Source organism: Vipera ursinii (assembly GCF_947247035.1).
Source record: "Vipera ursinii genome assembly, chromosome: 6".
Lineage (NCBI taxonomy): Eukaryota > Metazoa > Chordata > Lepidosauria > Squamata > Viperidae > Vipera > Vipera ursinii.
In genome coordinates, this window is record NC_139515.1 from 77401431 (window position 1) to 77421667 (window position 20237).

At 42.6% G+C, this 20237-nt stretch overlaps 1 protein-coding gene across 9 annotated transcripts in view; it reads left to right on the forward strand.

Moving 5' to 3' along the window:
* CALD1 (caldesmon 1) overlaps positions 1–20237 on the forward strand; it is a 223128-nt gene that overhangs the window by 191347 nt on the left and 11544 nt on the right. For 6 of the 9 annotated variants that reach the window (XM_083365290.1, XM_083365291.1, XM_083365289.1 and 3 more), the window contains exons 4-8: positions 685–1957; positions 2590–2667; positions 10376–10533; positions 13101–13356; positions 15243–15383. In XM_083365290.1, the coding sequence (XP_083221416.1) occupies positions 685–1957; positions 2590–2667; positions 10376–10533; positions 13101–13356; positions 15243–15383 (1906 nt within the window). Of the gene's footprint in view, positions 1–684; positions 1958–2277; positions 2562–2589; positions 2668–10375; positions 10534–13100; positions 13357–15242; positions 15384–20237 lie in introns of those variants that run through there. The other 3 variants (XM_083365296.1, XM_083365295.1, XM_083365297.1) reach the window with 3 other exon arrangements.

Consider the following 20237-nt stretch of genomic DNA (forward strand, 5'->3'; position numbering starts at 1 on the left):
TATCTATCTATCTATCTATCTATCTATCTATCTATCTATCTATCAATCATCTATCCTCTATCTATCTATGAATTTCTATTATTGAAAGGGCAGTCTGCCTTTCCCATATTCTAGGGAATTGATCCTATGATCACACTTTTCACCAGGTATCCTCCACTCAGCTCCATGTTTAACTGAAGACAAGCAACTTAAAAATAAAAGCCTTAAAAAACAAAACAGAACAGAAAGGTAGTTTTGCATCAAGAAGTCATTTTTCATGTTCTGCTTTTAGAGATTTGAATGAGTCCCAACATTTGGGGGGGGGGGTCCTGAATAGAAGCAAAAATGGGTAGAGATTTTTGGCATTTTCAAATTATAGAGCATTTAAAATAATACGATATAAAACCCTATATGACATCCTGGAGGGTGTTTGACCGTCAAATAAGTTGGGTTTGTTTTGTGTGAAATTGACAAGTTTGTGTCTTTGGGTGTAATGATTAGACTCCAATGTTAGCTGTCTGGTTAGGACTGTTTCAAATCCCAATTTATCATGAAGTTCACTAGCTCTTAGTTAAACGTATCTATGATGATAAAATGGGGAGGGCGGAAGGCAATTTAAACAATCCCCATTGTACTTCAGGAGGTAGCATAAAAAGTAAGAGCAACAAACAGATCGATAAAACAAAAACTCTGCATCTTTTGTAGCATTGCAGAAGGAGAGTCCAAACGTACTACTACAGAGACCACTCTTACAACTACTCAAGGTGATGGAGATGATGACGCTGTGTTCCTGGAGAGGATGGCACGGAGAGAGGAAAGACGTCAAAAGCGTCTTCAAGAAGCATTGGAGCGCCAAAAGGAACTTGACCCAACCATTACTGATGAGACCATGTCCTTCACAAGCAGAAAAGTGGTGAACAATGTGGAGGAAAATGAGACCCCGGGAAAAGAAGAAAAGATAGAAACCCACAGAAGACGCTATGAGGTGGAAGAAACAGAAACCATCACTGTGTCATACCAGAGAAACAACTTGGAGCAGGACGAGGAAGATGAGAAGAAAGATGAGAAAGACAAAGAAGAGGTGGAAGACCAGAAACCAAAGCCACAAGCCCTAGAGGAGAATCAGGTAGAATTAACATTAGAGAAGGAAAATGTAGTCAATGAGGAGGAATCTGCAGTCTTGGAGGGAAAACATCTTGAGGTAAATGTGGAAGAGGACAGATTAGACAATGATACCCATGTCCTTGCCAGTTCAAAGGAGGATCTCGGCATGACAGTAGTCATAAATGAAAATAAGGAGGAAGACAATGAGGCAGAAATGAACCAAAAACAAATTGAGGAGAAAGAAAGGCTTGAGAGGGAGGAAAAGGAAAGAGCTCAATATGAGGAACAGAGGAAAGCAGAGGAAGAAAAAGAGAGATTGGAAATGGAGAAAAGAGAAGCTGAGGAGAAAGCAAAGAGGGAAGCTGAGGAAAAAGCAAAGAGGGAAGCTGAGGAAAAAGCAAAAAGGGAAGCTGAGGAAAAAGCAAAAAGTGAAGCTGAGGAGAAAGCAAGGCTTGAGGCAGAAGAGCAGGAGAGGGTGAAGGCAGAAGAACAGCGGAAGGCTGAGGAGGAGAGAAAGAGGATGGAGAAGGAAGAGGCAGAGAAGAAAAAAGCTGCCCAGGAGAAAGAGAGACGCGAGGCTGAGGAGAGGGAGAAGAGGAAGGCGGCTGAAGAGAAAAAAGCAGCCGAGGAACGAGAGAGGGTTAAGGAGAAGGAAAAGAAGGAGGCAGAGAGGGCCAAAGCTGAGGCTAAGAGGGCAGCTGAGGAAAAAGCTAAGCTAGAAGAGGAGAGGTTAAAGGCCAAGCAAAAGGCTGAGGAGAAAAAGGTAGACCAGCTGAAAGGCAAGAAGGGGGACGAGAAGAAAATAGAAGAGAAGCAGGTAAAAGAGAAGAAACTCCAAGAGGAAAAAATCACAGCAGCTTCCGTCAAGAAACAGGTAGAGTAAACATTTTGCACCCAATCACCGTTTTGCCTGTGTTTTGTAGAAAATGTAATGCATTTCACCAGAAAAAAAAGAGAGAGAAACTGAAATTTGTTCAGTTATCTCCTTCCACTTTGGGCTACTAACTCTTGCCAATGTTTTACTCCTTTTTGGATTTAAGCTTCTAGCTTCACTTCTCCATAGCATGATCAGTGCATGACAATTGATTAAGCTGCTCTCTTCTTGGCTCTTGAATCTTCTGGAAATCTATGCATGCTCAATTCTTCACAGCTTCTTTGTCTTCCCTTTCTGTGGCTGATGGTTGGACAAGGAAGGTAGCCAGAGGCATACACCAGGTCCAGAGGCACAGCATGAGCCACGGATGAGCACCCGGGAAACTTTGGTGGTAGAAGTGTTGAATAACCATCCACAAGTATTAGAAGCAAGCACAGCCAGGATCCTGCTGAGCTATGTGAGAACACGAGCACCACAGAGGAGAGGGCGCAATGCGCAAAGGAAAGTCACTGTGCCACCCAAGGGCAGACGCGAGGTTGTATGAGCACAGCTTTGTAAAGCTACAGTAGTAGCAGCTGTTAATAGGGCTTGAGATGGGATTGATGTTTTCCTCTTGAAAAATATTGCAAAAGGGGGAAGAAAATAAAGTGGAAGCTAAAAAGGAAAAGCTACAGGACAAGAAGCTTCAGCCAGCCTTCAGGAAAGAGGAGGTAACTATCACTTGCGGGTAGGGTGGGGCCTGTGGGAAGTAGACTCAAGCCCCACATTGCCTGTGCTCATCATGAGCTCCCACAGCAAAGGTCAAAGATCACTGATGCAATTTCAAGCTTAGGAGCAACCTGACTTAAGTTCACGTTTTCTCCAGCAGCCATCTTGAAGGCTGTCTCAATATGTTGGCCAAAAGCAGACAAGAGCTTTTCAAAACTGGCTATATGGTGAAGCATGCTTCAGCTTATTTCAGTTGGTTTTATATTGTACTGTGAACTGAATATTTAACTTGCTTCTTTGGTGTATGATGAACACCAGAGAAGTATTTTAAGTTTACCTGGTCTTAGATCACATCTGGAAACACAACCTGGGTCATAGAAATTGGGCCTAGATTTGTGTGGAATTCCTGAGTGTCCTCCGGTTAACCCTTCTTGCCTTAATTTCTCCCTTCATTTCGTGACTTTTCTTGATGGAATTAGTGGTTTCAATTATAGATCCCTCAAGATATCTTTAGTTCTGTAATCTGAATTTAACCCAATGATTATTCTATTTCTTAATATCAATTATGCGCTCTCCAAAATCTCCTTTCCTCTTTTGACTCCCCCCCTCCCCTTGTTTACAAAAAGTGGTGCATTGCATTTCTACTTAAACTCAGAAGCTGGTGCCATGGTGTTTTACTGTATGGTGAGTAAAATTACTGGTATCAAGCCATCATTTTTAATCATCTTCATGTAGGATATTGCAAATACCAAAATGTACTCTTAGGTTAGCCACTTTTGAATGTTTGGATACTAGTATTTTTATCAAGCTGTTTTATCACTTATCTTACTTGCCATCCGTGAAACAACATCACTTTAAATCAGTCTGTTAGGGGAATTATAATAATTTTGAAAGGATCATTTGTTTAATGTCTGCATTTATAAAATGCCTGTAGGAGAAATTTTATACCATTATGCAACTCAGACACAAAGCTGTAATACAGTGCAGAGTGGAAAAGTCACAACCAACATAGTATGGTAGAAAAACAGGTACAAGCCAATGTGGCAAAACAACAACGACCAACCCTATCAAAGCAAAATGAGAAGCAATAAGAATGGGCTAAAACTAGTAAAGAATTAAAATAGGAGATAAAACTTTTAAAACATAAAGAAGATTAAAAGACACCAAAATCCTGGGACAAATTTTAATCTGGTAAAGAAAGAAAAGAAAATTGGCATTAAGCAAAATTCTTGGGTAAAGCATTTTATTTTCTTTGTAGTGATCTAACTCCAACAGATGATCTAACTCCAACAGATGAAGAGTTTTGAATTGTAATAATAGATGTATTTCCCCATCCCTCCCTTTTATGCCAAAGGAGTCAATGCAGGTTAACATGTAAAGCTTCAAAAACCAACAACGAAATGTAGGGTTACTTCTAAGCAGATTCTTTTATTGTTCCTGACCTATAGACAGAAATCTTGCATTGTTAAAGATATACTCTGAAAACTTTTAGGGAGGAGCTATCTTAATGCTCTTTTTCACAATCAAACAATCTAAACTTTGCTGTTTCTTGGTCCTTTGGAATCTAGACTTCATTCCAAGACACAACATGATATTTCTTTCTCATGCTTTCTTGTTTTCTTGGATTGAGCTCACATTGTGCTGCACATTTTCCTCAAAGCCACCTCTGTGTCCCTCTACAGATAGACTTAAGGCTTACATATGGAGGTTTAAAAGGGAAGTCATGTACTCCAATCATGAAGAATTGGAAAGATACCTCCTAATATGTGAGGATTGGAATTTCCATATTTAGAAGCTCCATTGGAGAAGGTTGAAATAAACTGCTCTCTCTGATATGGGATTCCATTGATAATAGCCCTAGGTAGACTTTATGGATAATACTTTTTAGATATGCAACATGAATGAATGAATGAAGGTGCCTTGTGCACCTGAGGGCAGGATGGAAACTAATCAAGGAGAGAAGCAACCTACAAGTAAGAAGTTTCCTGACAGTTAGAACAATTATTAAGTGGAACAGCTTGCCTTCAGAAGTTGTGAATGTTCCAATACTGGAAGTTTTTAAGAAGAGATTGGACCACAGGTCGGCAACCCGCGGCTCCGGAGCCATCCCGTGCGGCTCCCAGGCCTCCTCCCTCCGCCATGTTTACTTTTGGGGGGAAAAAAGTGGCACTAAAAAGTTTAATCAATTTAAACTTCTCACAAAAAAAACCTTGCAAATTTTAAATTGATTGGTTGGTTTGTGGGACCGCCCACAAACCGTTTGTGGAACTGCCCACAAACCTCTTTGTTTTTCTAACTGCACTTGGCAGCAGTGGAGGAAGAGACGGGAGAGCTAGAAAGGTGAGTAGGGGAGGGTGGAGGCTTGCAGATCTGCTGCCTTTGCCACCTCTTTGTTTGCGGGGGGGTAGGGTTAGGGTTGCCTCCCCCTTCTCTCTGCCGAGGCTTGAAGCAGCCCCCGCAGAGAGAATGGGCGGTTTGCCTCCCCAGAGAGAAGGGGCGGTTTGCCTCCCCTTCTCTCTGCCAAGGCTTGAAACAGGCCACACAGAAACAGCCCGAGCAGAGAAAATGGGGCGGTGGAGCGCTCCGCTGAGAAAATGGGGCGGCAGAGGCTGGATCCCCCAAAAGAAGTCTCCGCCGAGATGAGAGAACGGGGCGGCAAGCCGCCGAGAGAATGGGGCGGCTTGCTGTTCTCTTGCTGGATCCTCTGAAAGAAGTCTGCCAAGAGAGTGGGCGGCAAGCCTCCACCGCCCCATTCTTTCAGCGGAGCTCTCCACCGCCCCATTCTCTCAGTGGAGCACTCCACCGCCCCATTCTCTCGGTGGCTTGCCGCCCCATTCTCTCATCTTGGCAGAGCCCAGCTGAGAGAAGGGGGCGACAGAGGCTGGATCCCCGAAAGAAGTCTCTGCCGAGACAAGAGAACGGGGCGGCAAGCCACCAAGAGAATGGGGCAGTGGAGCGCTCCGCCGAGAGAATGGGGCAGAGGCTGGATCTCCCGAAAAAAGTCTCTGCCGAGCGCTCCACCGCCCCATTCTCTCGGCAGCTTGCCACCCCGTTCTCTCATCTCAGTGTAGACTTCTTTCAGGGGATCCAGCCTCCGCCACCCCATTCTCTTGGCGGAGACTTGCAGAGCTGCTACCTTTGGCTGCTTTTCTTCCGGGGCATCCAGCTGTTGAGAGAAGGGGGCGGCAGAGGCTGGATCCCCCGAAGGAAAGGTAGCTGAAAGCAAGCTGAAACAGAGAGAAGGAGACTGCAAGAAGGGCGAGATCCGCATGGGCTGAGAAACGCTGATCTCGTGTTCCTGGCAATCTCCCTCAATTTCCACTTGTGAAGTTCGGGGCTGGCCTTACGGAGTTGTCAGAGCTCTCGGGAGGACGCATACACCCAGCCGCTGATCACCCTCTTGTTTTGCGCATGCATGCACACACTTTTTTGCGGCTCCCAGTTTTTTCTTTTGTGAGGGAACTGGTTCCGAGTGGCTCTTTCACTGTTTCAGCTTGCCGACCCCTGGATTGGACAATCATTTGTCTGAAATGGTATAGGGCAGTGGTGACGAACCTTTTAGAGACCAAGTGCCCAAACTGCAACCCAAAACCCACTTATTTATCGCTGGATGCCAGGTGGGTGTGGCCCACTGGGTGGCTGTGGCTGTGGTGGTCATGGAAGATTGGGTGGGAGTGGCCAAGATGGGTGTGGTCACAATGTTGCTCGTGGGGAGGGACACCTGTGGGGGTGGGCAGGGTTGGGGAAGATCCAGGGGTTCTCTGGTAGGTGGGGCAGTAGGCAGGAGACTCATCCTGTGGGGTTAGGCAAGACAGGGTGGCGGTGCCATTGCCATGGGGCAAGGCAAGGGCTGGGGCAGCTGCTGCCTGACACTATCGGCCCCTGCGCACAGAGGCCAGCGAGCGCATGGTGGACAACGGTGTCCGTCATAGCTACAGCCTGCTGGCCCCTTGACAGGCGCACTCTGGGGCTCCACAGCCCGTCACCAGGAGTTCAAAGAAGCCGCCTCTGAGATGGATGGTTGGCAACAGCTGAGGAGGTGATGCAGTGGGTCGTGCCTGGGAAAAGGAGAGCATCCGAGGCCAGGACGGACAGGATGGGGGGGAGGGAAACCATCTGTGCCGGGATGCATTCAGCCCTGTGGGACCTTGGCAAATTAGCAGGTGGCTGGTTGAAGAGGGACAGTTGCCACCTCTGGGCCATGGCTCGGGTGCCCACAGAGAGAGCTCTGAGTGCCGCCTCTGGCAACCCTGCCATAGGTTCGCCACCACTGGTATAGGGTTTCCTGCCTGAGCAGAGGGTTGGACTAGAAGACCTCCAAGGTCCCTTCCAGCTCTATTCTATTCTATTCTATTCTATTCTATTCTGTTCCTTACTCTCTGGTTCACTAACTGAGAGTGGACTTCCAGGAGCTCAGGCAGATATCATTCTTAGTAATGGTGAAATTTGGTTAATGGAATAGCAAGGAGCCACACCTCATTGATAGAGAAGATGTTTTCCACAGAGAAACTTCCAAATGTCCATTCTTGATACTTCTAGTTGAAAAAAGAGAGGGGTGGGTGTAGGGAAGGTAACAGTCCAATGCAGAAGACTTCTGTAGCATATCTAGTGGGCTGTTCTCAATCAGTAATGTAGACAGCCCTTGATTGGCAAGAGCTTAGTTTCATAAGTAGAAAGCCATCTTCAGCATTGCATGAAGTGAAGCCCTTCAACTTGCAAACAGTTTACTCCATTCCTCACCTGCACCTTTCCCTAACTTACACAGGGAAAGCAACATTTTTGGTCTCATAACATTCCTTTTGAAAAGGAACTTGCAGTATATTCTGACTGATGCCAAGGTTTAAGCAACAATGTCTCCTCACCATCCGCAGCCAGCAAGATCTTAGCTGTCAGTCAGTCATCCTGGAAAAACTGAAAATGGCCAGACGAAGATGAAATTTCATTTCATGTGAACTGTCTGTTTTGAGTTTGTTTTACATCCGAGAATTTGTTCTGTTTTCTGGACTGCCTTAAGACCTTGGGTGTGCAGAGCTGGACTGCAAAGCCTGTCCCGAAGCAAGCTTTCTCATGACATGATAGTTGTGGTATTTCCTGCTTCCAGTTTGGCTAGACATACTACATGAACAGCATTTTTTCTCTTTTCTTTCTTGCTTGCAGAGTTCCCCTCCCCCCCTTTTTTTAACGCACTTCTGTTTATGAGAAGATAAGCAGTTAGCCTAATCATTCTGCTCAGATGCTCACAACCTGAGGTAAAACTGAAATTCAGACCCCGGATTTGGAATTTCCAAAAAAGGATTAAATATCTAAAATAATATTTTGGGGGTGATAAATAAAGCTGGTAGCCAACTGTGCAAAGACTTAATTTTTTTATTAACTCCCTGCATTTTAGACAGTCAACACTGCATTGATGAAGCACATTTAAATGATCCTGCAGATTACTGGAAACATCTAAAGCATCTTTCATTTCTTAAGGAAGTATGTTATTAAAATGTGCATGTTAAAGACAAAAATTAATACCAATATTAGAATGGAAAGAGGGATTTGTCTCATCCTCTCTCCAATTCAGGTTGCTGCCATAATTTCCCCCAGGAATTTGGAACAAACCCAGGACTTTCTACTTGGCAGATCTAGGCTTGTTTCAGAAATACCGTATCTAGTATGGCGGGGAATAGATTTTGAATTTCTCCCAGTCCTTTCTCTACTTAAAAGAGATCTGAAAGGCAGAAAAAGACAGACTGACTAAACCACTCTCATCCTACAAGAAGTTATTTCATTTCATTCATGCAAATATCACTTTTCTAAAGTACTTCTTTGCCCAAAAGATACTAATTTTTTTTTTAAGGATTAGTTCCAGTGTTGTGGATACCTTTAGCTCAGGCTTCTTATGCTGGAATGATGTACGCATCGGTCTTCAAACTTGGCCCTTTTATGACTTGTGGACTTCAACTCCCAGAATTCCTTAGCCAGGCACTCTGGCTGAGGAATTCTGGGAGTTGAAGTCCACAAGTCATAAAAGGGCCAAGTTTGAAGACCCGCTGATGTATAGGTCTGGCCTTGGGAGACAGGGCAATAAGACTAGCCAAGGGAATGGTCATATAAAAGGCAACTGAGTCCACAGCAGGAATGTGAATGTGACAAGAGGCGCTCAGAGGCTCAGACCCTCCCTAATATATTGGGATGTGAAGGAGACAGAAGGAGAAATGTAATATCAGACTTGCAAGATTTATAATAAAGTAGATTTTAGCTCATCTGGTCATGTTTCCTTTAATGGTCTACCTGGAAAGGTTGACAGTGTGTTTGCTTTTCTGCCTTGTACTGTATTAGGAAAAAGAAAAGGAAAAGAAATAGCGCCCCCTAGAGCATCTGTCACACTGGTGTTTCCTAGAGATGTTACATATTTGAGTCATCCTGGTGGGCAATATAGAAGTTAGTGGTACCAAACTGAGCTTGCTCTAGACTTTAAAAAAAAAAGTCTGATGAACTCCAGAAATGTTTCTTTTTCTTCCCAAAACAGCAATGCTGAAAGCAGGATATAAGCCACTGAACTGAATTCAGATTTCCTGAGCCTTCCTTCTGAAATCAATGAGATTTGTCTCATTAAATTAATTTAGATTGATATCAGTGAGCCTCCTTGCCATCTGGATCGGGATCAATTTAGTCAGGGAAGAGCATTTTTACAGTTGTTTGTTGCTATTTCCGATTTGCGTTGGCCACTGCCTTAGCAGATGTCCTTCGTGAGATTAATTTCTCCTGCAGACCAGAACGAGTTTTCTGGAATGCTGCACTCTGCACACAACTCCAATTAGCATCAAGGCATGTCTCGGCACGCTTGATAGTCAGATGGTCAAGAGGAGCTCCAAAAGACTCTAATCTGACAATGTTTCTGAGTAGGGGAGGTGGGAAGCCAAGACAAGCCATGCACAAAACATGCTTACATCTCCAGATCCAAATTGGGAAGACAATTTTGTGCTTGGCTTATCATTGAGATTAATTACACCACGTCTACTTAAATGTCTCCACAAACATTGTAATGCATCTTTTGGCTGCTCTTAGGAGCACTATTTACAAATCCCAGTAATAATATTCCAAATAAATTGATTCCTACTTCATAGGCAAGGGGACTTTGTGACTCAGTTGGATGGGAACATGTCCTGCATGAACATCCAACCCAGAGATGCCAGAAGCAGATGTTACACAGACTGTAGGACATCTAGTTAGGGGTGAGACAAAGTGCCTCTTCCAGCTTCTCTGTCCTTTTTGGCTGTAAGTAAAAGACACATTTCAGCGACTCGGGTGAATATGTATAAGAGGCAAAGCTGGTGATAAAAATTTTCTCCCCTACCCAAAAATCTGGACATAAATTTGTAGACAATTTAATGCTTTTGATGATTGATTACTTAGCCCAGATATTATGTGGTTCCTTGGCATCCTCACTGTGTAGATGAGCCACAGTTGAATGAGGGGCCCGTAACAATGGAAGCAAGTATTATTTTAAGCTTGTGAGCATGTGTAAAAATCTTTCCCAACTCAGAGCATTCGTACAGAGCAAAGCTGAATCTACAAGCTGTTTTTAGGACCTTACATTTGCAGTAGATTAATCGTTCTTTATCTTTCCATTCACAGTGGTGATGGATACTCTGAGACTCCTTCAGAGTCTTGGATGTAGTGACTCATTCTTCTTTTTTTTTTACAACCATGTCTTCTTATTAGATCAAAGACAACAAACTGAACAGAGACAAAATGCCCAAAGAAGAGGCAAAATCCATCTGGGATCGCAAGAAGGGAATGCCAGATTCCAAGCCACAAAATGGGGAATGCTTCCAAGAACTCTCTGCTCACAAGCTGAAGCACACAGAGCAAGCTTTTGGGTAAGATATACACTCCTGGGCAAGAACGTTTACACTCGGACCCAATTGTTGCCTTTTATGGGTCTTATTGCAACAGGCTAGGTTGCTAAGAATGACTTTTTTGCATCACCTTGAAAAAGTATCTTGCTTTAACTTGTCAGGGAAGATAAATCAGTCTTCCCTAGTCTTGTAAATGGCCGTTGCTTAATCTTGCAAGTGTTATTATTCAGTTGATATTCATAGCCAGTTAGCTTTAAACTGGGAAATTCAATCTATCTATCTATCTATCTATCTATCTATCTATCTATCTATCTATCTATCTATCTATCTATCTATCTATCATCAACATGCACTGTATCAGCATGGTTGATCACAATTCGTAATTTCAATGAGGCCTTAATTCTGCAGTAGATTCCTGGACAAATAGTTTCAGATGGATTTCAAGTGATGGTGATAATAATACAAAAAAGAAAGAAAAACAGAAATACAAAAATAACAAAAACCTTACTGGCATAAATTAAATTTTTCAGCCTAATTTTTAAACAAAACCTTGGACACACAAATAATACAGTATTTCTGTTATTCAATAGAATGTAATCTGAAATGGTTAATCTGAGATAGCTCTACATTTTCAATACTGAACAATAGTTTTTCTTGCTTCCCCATGCTTGATAAGTCACTTCTAAGTTCTACTTTTTTGAATATAATTCAAAACTACACCATTGTCTTTTAAAATGTAGCGTAATACCGTAGTAAGAGGTTTATGAATATCAAACCAAAATGGGGCAATAATATTCCTTCATCCATTTTTCCTTCCAGCATAATGAAATTAATAGCTGGCCATTTTAAATGTTCTCTGGGATAGAATATGGAAAATAACCTTTTGTTGAAAATCCTGGGATTTTCTGGTGCTTTCTTATCCTGATACAGTAGTCTTCGATTTATGACAGTAATTGAGTCCAGAATTATGGTCATTAAGCAGCCAATTTTTATAACCTTTTATGCAGTGATCATTAATTAAATGCCACAGTCGTTAAGCAAACACTGTGATCGTTGAGTGAATCCATTGTATCTAGTGGGCATTTTTTTGCCAGAAACTGGAAGTAAATCCCAGTTTCGAACAAAAAAATAAAAGTGTCATGAATTGTAGTCATATGACAGTGGGACACTGCAAATGGCTGTAAATGTGAGCCAGTTTCTAAGTGTCCCAAATACGGTCATGTTATCTGTGGGGCAGTCCTCAGAACTTAGAAACTGGGTCGTAAGCAGTTCTGGAGAGGTCTAATGCAGCTTTGAATGGTCAAGAGGGAGTCAAGCTATTCTCCAGAGCACCTGAAGGCAGGACAAGAAGCCACGGATGGAAACTAACCAAAGAGAGAAGCAACCTAGAACTAAGGAGAAATTTCCTGACAGAACAATTAATCAGTGGGACAACTTTCCTTCAGAAGTTGTGAATGTTCCAATACTGGAAGTTTTTAAGAAGAGATTGGACAATCATTTGTCTGAAATGGTATAGGGTTTCCTGCCTGAGCAAGGGGTTGGACTAGAAGACCTCCAAGGTCCCTTCCAAAGGAGGGTCACCCAGGTGTAACACAAGCTTCGCATCCTGGTGTTGCACCCGCATACCAAAGGGAAGAAACTTGCATTGAGAGTGTGTGTTGCTGCTTTTTTTTTTTTTTTTGAATCCTGGGGACAACCTTGCTCAAAATTATGCTCTACTTTTTAAAGATATTTTACTTATTACCTTTCTAACCAGTTGGAATCAACGGCTCCCAGTAAAGGCAGTTGTTAAATGAATTTTGCTCCATGTTACCACTCCCCACCCACCCACAGTTAAATGAATCACTGCAGTCGTTAAGTGAAATCATTCGGCCGTTAAGCAAATCTGTCTCCCCCCCCATTTTGACTTTGCCAGTTTGAAAGCTGGACGGGAAGGTTACAAATGGCGATCACATCACCCTGGGGAAATGCAACTGTCATAAATAGAGGCCAAGTGCCTGAATTTTGATCACGTGACCATGGGAATGCTACAATAGTCATAAGGGTGAAAAACAGTCATAGGTGACTTTTTTTTGGTGCTGTTGTAACTTCAGATAGCAATAGCAATAGCATTTAGCCTTATATACCGGCTCACAGTGCTTTACAGCCCTCTCTAAGCAGTTTGCAGAGTCAGCCTATTTCCCACAACAATCTGGGTCCTCATTTTATCAACCTCGGAAGGACGGAAGGCTGAGTCAACCTTGAGTCGGTCAGGATCGAACTGCCAAATTGCCGGCAGCCGGGAGTCAGCAGAAGTAGCCTGCAGTACTGCATTCTAACCACTGCGCCACCAGGCTCTGGTCACTAAATGAATGGTTGTAAGTTGAAGATTATCTGTATTTCAAAAAACAGTTGTTATAAAGAGGATTTGGATTTTTATGTTTTAAAATGCAGAGAGCCCTTGAAACCAAGGTCTGCCTTAGGAAGAGACACCATCCACAGATGTACCCAATCTCTAGTGGGGATTATAATTCTTTCTTCAGGGTGGGCCCTAACCGGTGAGTGACAGGTGGCTTCATCTTCATAAAATGTTTCTCTTTCTTTCTCAGCCGACCGGGATTCAAAACCACACCGGGATCCGAAGACGCCAAGCCCCAAGTGGAAACTGGCAAGAGAGTGGAGGAGTTGCGCCGCCGGCGGGGTGAAAACGAGAGTGAAGAATTTGAGAAGCTGAAGCAGAAGCAACAAGAGGCAGCGGTGGAACTGGAGGAGCTGAAGAAGAAGCGTGAAGAACGGAGGAAGATTCTGGAAGACGAAGAACAGAGAAGGAAGAAAGAAGAGGCGGAGAGGAAAGCTCGGGAAGAGGTAACAAAGCTGGTGCATTCAGAAAGGGAGCAAGGATGCTAACTTAAAGTAGGCGTGTGCCTGGGTTTCAGATTTAACTGGCTTTGCACAGAGCACTTAATTAGATAAGTTAAAGACCCAACAGATGCACTTGTGCCTAGTGGTTAAGTAATCAGGATAGCAACCAGGAGACGGTGAGTTCTAGTCCCGTCTTAGGCATGAAACCTAAGGTAAACTCTAGGCCAATCATCAAAAGATTGCAAATTCTAGTCTTGCCTTAGGCATAAAAACCGGCTGGGTGATTTGGGGCCAATCACCAGGAGATTGTGAGTTCTAGCCCTGCCTTAGGCGTGAAAGCCAGCTAGGTGACTTGGGCCAGTCACCAGGAGACTATAAATTCTAGTCTTGTCTTAGTCATGGGAGCTGATGGAGTGATTTTGAGCCAGTCGCTCTGTCTCAGCCCAACCCGCCTCACAGGTTTGTTGTTGTAGGGAAAATAGCAAGAGGAAAGATATTAGGTATGTTTGCCACCTTGAGCTATTTATAAAAATGATAAAGGCGGGTTATAAATAAATAAAATAAATTCACACAACCTGGTAAGCTTGGCTAGTGTTGATTTTTGAATGTGTGTCTTAGCATTTTTGTGTAAATCTAACCTTCTAGTTAATCTGTAATTCACTATAACATACGAAGAAAGAAAACAGGTTAGTTCAGTGACGAATAAGCATGTTGCAGCAATTGGGTTTAGCCAAAAGTGATAGAGTAGTTTAATTCTGGCTTAGGGTAATATGTGAATCTGCTACACTCTTTGTAGGCTTGCTCCTTTGCATTTGGTGTGTTTTGACTTGGCGGTGATTTATTCAATTTTAGCTTAGCAGACTGAATGCACGAAGTTCCCAGAAGCGATTCTGTGTGATTTGTTTGGATTAATATACTGCATGGATGCTTCCATTGTGGGTTGTTTACTCCATCTTTCTTGTTCTGCAATATTTTGGAAGTATCCATTTTTATTCCCAGAGTCTGAGAATTCCAGGGGTCCTTAACCTTGGCAACTTTAAGACTTGTGGGCTTCAACTCCCAGAATCCCTCAGCCAGCTGAGGGATTCTGGGAGTTGAAGTCCACAAGTCTTAAAATTGCCAAGGTTGAGGACCCCTGCTTTACTCCATCTGCAATGTTTTGGAAATACCCATTTTTATTCCCAGAGTCTGAGAATTCCAACTCTGTAGTTTTGAGTTTAGAATCATGAATGAACCAGGCCACTGATTTATTTAACATACCATATTTGAAACATATTGTGGCTTAGCACAATGGACATTTAATTGGTCTCTTGTTCCATCTTTTTGTCTGATCTCCAGCAGTCATGCCCCCCCCCTGGAACCACTCAGATGTGCTGATAATTAAATAAATATACAGATTAGTAATCTATGAACTGTATCCAAAAACTGGACATGTTTTGAACATTATTTAAGAGCAACTGTCCATATCCATATTTGCACAGAAACTGACACAGACAGTGGTCAGGCATTGCATGTAAGATGTCCCTACACTGTCTGATGGTAGGTTTAGATGTCTCTAGTTTTATGCACATTTTTGTGTAATGGTGGCTAGTAGTCAGAGATGATTGTGCAATCTGAAAATTTCATCACAATGACAAAACCAATTTTTGTGATGAACTAATGCATGCTCTGCCCTGTAGGACATGTGTCTGATGCCACAATACATATACGAAGTATTAAATCTTGCATCACAACCATTCTTTCATTATTTGCTCCTCTTTGTTAATACCCCAAACCAGCTGCACCTGTTCCTTATTCCCACTTTCGAATCTTAAGGATTAGTTAAAATTGCTGATATAGGCAATTAAATGGTTCCCTCCTATGTTTTTTTTTTGGGTGGGGGGGAACAGGAGGAGAAAAGGCGGCTGAAGGAAGAAATTGAGAGAAGAAGGGCAGAGGCCGCTGAGAAACGCCAGAAGATGCCAGATGAAGCCCAGGGTGAGGACAAGAAACCCTTCAAGTGTTTCACTCCAAAAGGTTCTGTTCTCAAGGTAAGGCTCCTTCCAGCTGCTGATGCCACATCATTTGGATTTTTTTTTAAATTTTAATTCCATTTATATCCCGCCCTTCTCTGAAGACTCATGGCGGCTTACAAGCTTAGCAGTAGCCTTCATTCTATGTATATGCCTGCTTATTAAGGGCTTTCACACACACCCCAAGCGGCATTATTACAAAGTCAGCTCAATTGCCCCCAACAATCTGGGTCCTCATTTTACCTACCTCGGAAGGATGGAAGGCTGAGTCAACCTTGAGCCTGGTGGGACTCGAACCTGCACTAATTGCAGGCAGCTGGTGTTACTTAAGGAGGCATTAGCCCACTGCTCCACCAAGGATCAAGTATCTGTGAAAGAGATTCCAGTTGTCATCATAATGGGTGTACAAAAATCAACCCTGTGCATTGTATGTGATGATATAACAACAGCTAAAAAAGGTATCGTTATATAACACAGCTGCACCTTCTGAATTAATTGCTCCTCTATTCTGTGCAAAGCTCTTAGCCTTTTGTGTGTTGGGGCTTCTTTGGTCACAACAATTGTATGTCAAAACAAAGCTTGAGAGAGAGGGAGGTACCAACATTCACCATCCCGGTGGCAAAAATGTTTTGCGTGCTGAATGAATTGGGCAGACTTCAAAAACCCAAACAACTTTCCAGAAATTGAATTAAGGTAGAGAGGGAACATGCAAGAACTGAGTTCCGTTATAATGTATATTTCTTCTTTTTAGCGGGAACAATCACTGAAAAGACAAAAGGTGACCTCGTTATTTTTACTACAGTGGTATCTTGGTACTTCTCGTTAATTGATTCCAGGAGGGGCGATGAGTATCAAAAATGATGAGTACCAAACAATTTTTCCCCATAAGGATTATAAATTCAATGTGTTCCCAAATCAAAGACAATGCACATTTTAAAGGCAATATGTAAAAGGATAGGTTTGTATATCAATACTTCACATGAGAAATAAAGCTAAAATGAATACATCACTTAAATATGAGCCAGCAGTGTGCTGCAGCTGCCAAAAAAGCCAACACAGTGCTAGGCTGCATTAACAGAGGGATAGACTCAAGATCACATGAAGTGTTAATACCACTTTACAATGCCTTGGTAAGGCCACACTTGGAATACTGCATCCAGTTTTGGTCACCACGATGTAAAAAAGATGTTGAGACTCTAGAAAGAGTACAGAGAAGAGCAACAAAGATGATTAGGGGACTGGAGGCCAAAACATATAAGGAACAGTTGCTGGAATTGGGTATGTGTAGTTTAATGAAGAGAAGGATGAGGGGTGACATGATAGCAGTGTTCCAATATCTCAGGGATTGACACAAAGAAGAGGGAGTCAAACTATTCTCCAAAGCACCTGAAAGCAGGACAAGAAGCAACGGATGGAAACTAGTCAAGGAGAGAAGCAACCTAGAACTAAGGAGAAACTTCCTGACAGTTACAACAATTAATCAGTGGAACACTTTGCCTCTAGAAATTGTGAATGCTGCAACACTGGAGATTTTTAAGAAGATATTGGATAACCATTTGTCTGAAATGGTATAGGGTCTTCTGTTTGAGCAGGAGGTTGGACTAGAAGACCTCCAAGGTCCCTTCCAACTCTCTATTCTATTCTGTTCTGTTCTGTTCTGTTCCATTCTCTATTCTATTCTGTTCTGTTCTGTTCCATTCCGTTCCGTTCCGTTCCGTTCCATTCTCTATTCTATTCTGTTCTGTTCTGTTCTGTTCCGTTCCGTTCCGTTCCATTCCATATTCTATTCTGTTCCGTTCTGTTCCGTTCCATTCATTCCATTCCATTCCATTCCATTCCATTCCATTCCATTCCATTCCATTCCATTCCATTCTATTATCATTGATATTAGTGTAACTCTTGTCTTGTGGTGAGTTGTCCTAGACCCACATGGTGACCTTTGAAGAAGAGGAGGGGATAACTGCACATCTTTTCTTAAGATGGATTAGAATTGGGCTGCTACAACATTCTCTACCTTGGCTGGGTTCTTTCATGATATACCTTTTGTGAATCTAGGCAAATGTAGCTTATTACATAAACCATGTCTTAGTGCGAAGCATGAAACTGTATGTTGATGGACTTTTACTGTTCATTTTATCTCATAGGATTTCACCTTATTGTTTTTATGAATAGGATAACATCAAATTTCAAAAACAGATCTTTTTTTAAAAAAAAAGACCATAGAGTTCGACTTCCTAATTTAAGGAAAAGCGCAAGAGCATTTTCTTAATGCTATGCTTTCCATCTTATTTTACAGATATATTTTGTAATTCTGTTTACCGTACGTTTCTTAACAATTTTTAGTTGTGGGCATGTTGTTGGCTTGCTGTTGTGGTGACTTTCCCCCCCCCCAAGAGTGTGTATAGTGTTGATCAGTTACTGGCCTCTTTGTTCTGCTGAATCCTGTAGCACAGACATGTCAAACACAAGGCCCGGGGGCCGGATCCGGCCCGCAAAGTGGTTTCATGCGGCCCACGAAGCCATCCTGGAAACAGTGAGGGAACGGCCCCCACTGCCTTGGCCCTGGCCCAGAGACTCTCCTTCTGCCAGAGACCCTCAGATCTGTCCCACTCCTGCCCAGGCCCCCATAGGCACCCTTGATGCGAACGATGTAGAGCTGGCCACGCCCACCCAGTAGGCCATACACAGTCTAGCCACGCCCACCCCAGTAGGCCACGCCCACCCAGGCCACGCCCACCCAGCCCCTTGAGGGCAACCGCAGTGCTGATGCGGCCCTCAATGAAATTGAGTTTGACACCCCTGCAGTATAGCAGATGAGTCTCACTACACAAACAGAAAAGAAACAACAATTATGTTATATTATGTGGTAGCATATTTATACTGCTCTTTGAATAAAAAAAAACAAGCAAGCCAATAGCATTAAAACTGCCAGCAAAAGGAGATACAGGCCTGATAAATATGGACGTTTTGTGCAACTAGCTCTGCCCCTAGTATAGAAATGAGAACTCTTTCCAAAGAGAACATTACAAAGATGCGATAGCTGAAAACACCTTTTTGTGTATCACTATTTTCAGGGGTAAAAGCTGGGCTTTAAGAAGAATTGTAAAAGTTAGGATGCAGATTTAATTGAAACAAACTCTCCTTTAGTCAGATACTTAACCATATGCTTGCCTAAAGACCGTTTCTAATTCTGAACAAACCTGCAGTGTAACAAGCACATTTCAGTTTTACACATACATTTTAGAGCTAATACTGAAACAGTTTGAAAGCGTTGTGTGAAGGCATTCAAGGGTAGAGAAATCATATGGATTGCTGAGTTTTGCATATGCCAAACAAGGAACCTTATATTTGCTTTAACGAAAATTGAATCCTCAAATCTTTTCTACCAGGAGTTTGCAAAATCTGTACCTGGTGTCCTGACATTTCTGAAGCAACATCTATTGTTGGTTTGGGAAAAGTGTGGATTTTGAAATGAACAGGCAAGTCATGAAAAAGGAGCTGCTAACATCGAATGTTATTGCTTGACAAGCAGAACATCTGGGACCTGCTTCCGATGCAATGAACTTTGTCACCTAATTATTCATAAAAAGCCACACAGATTATCCACAGATAGTAATCCATTAATCCCTGTGTAGTGTTTTCTTGTATGTGCTTGCAGATTAAGGCAAAAATAAGAGCAACAAGAACTTGCTACAACTGGTGGCTTGCAAATGTTATCAATGTGGGAAATTTGTAATTTTTAAACAACTCTTAAAGAGAGTTGAGATGATGGAAAAAACAAACTTTACTTCTGTTGTGCTGCCCTCTGGTGACTCTGAAAAGCAGCACAACATCATGGTATGGTATTATCCTCTGGACAATCAATCTAGAGCAGTGATGGCGAACTTTTTAGAGACCGAGTGCCCAAACTGCAACCCAAAACCCGCTTAAGTATTGTCAGGTGCCGGGTGGGTGTGGCCCATTGGGTGGGTGTGGCCCATTGGGGGTGTGGCCAATTGGGTGAGCGTGGCCCATTGGTTGGGCATGGCTGTGGTGGTAACAACAGACTGGGTGGGACTAAAAAGTTTAATTAATCAATTCCAACTTTGTGAGATCTTTTTTTTTCCCGTGAGAAGTTGAAATTGATTGATTGATTGATTGAACCTTTTTTTTTTTGCACATGGCACTGGAGGCCTAAAGCGAAAAGGTTTTATAAAACCCAGCTGAAGGCCTAGGACTGGGGCAACGGCATGCGTGCCCACAGAAAGGGCTGTTCTGTTCCCCCAACAAGGGCTCCGCGTGCCACCTGTGGCACGCATACCATAAGTTCACCACCATGGATCTAGAGATTCAAGAATTCTTTAATCTTAACATTCCAGTTTGTGACAATTAAGATTTCTCAATTCATTATGCAGTCTATTTTGTTTATGAAATCTTTCCTCTGTATTTTAGAATGGGTTCCTCCTGTCTTGTTTTAAACAAGTTCCCCATTGCATTTTGAATATAATCCCATGGTTCAACACTGATTTTTAATCAGGGTACTAAGGTGGAGTAGTTGATAAGTTTGGGGTTGTATTATAGATAGAACTACGCAATGAGAAGATTAGACAAGAAGCTAGGTGGTTGGGTTTTTCTTTTTAAGAAATAATACTTGGGATTGTGACATTTTTAGAACGGATGGTCGAATTATTTCCTCAGGTTATCTCATGTAGTTTGATGTTTTTTGGCTTCACACCGTTAGTAACTTTTATCAAAGGAGATTTCAAGAACCATCTGCATAATCAGTAATACAGGTGCTAAGAAGAGGCAGCCCTGGTCTAATGTATATGGATAGTTCGAGCAAGATGTGCTACCAACAACATCTGACATCACTTTTTTATTCTTCTAACACAG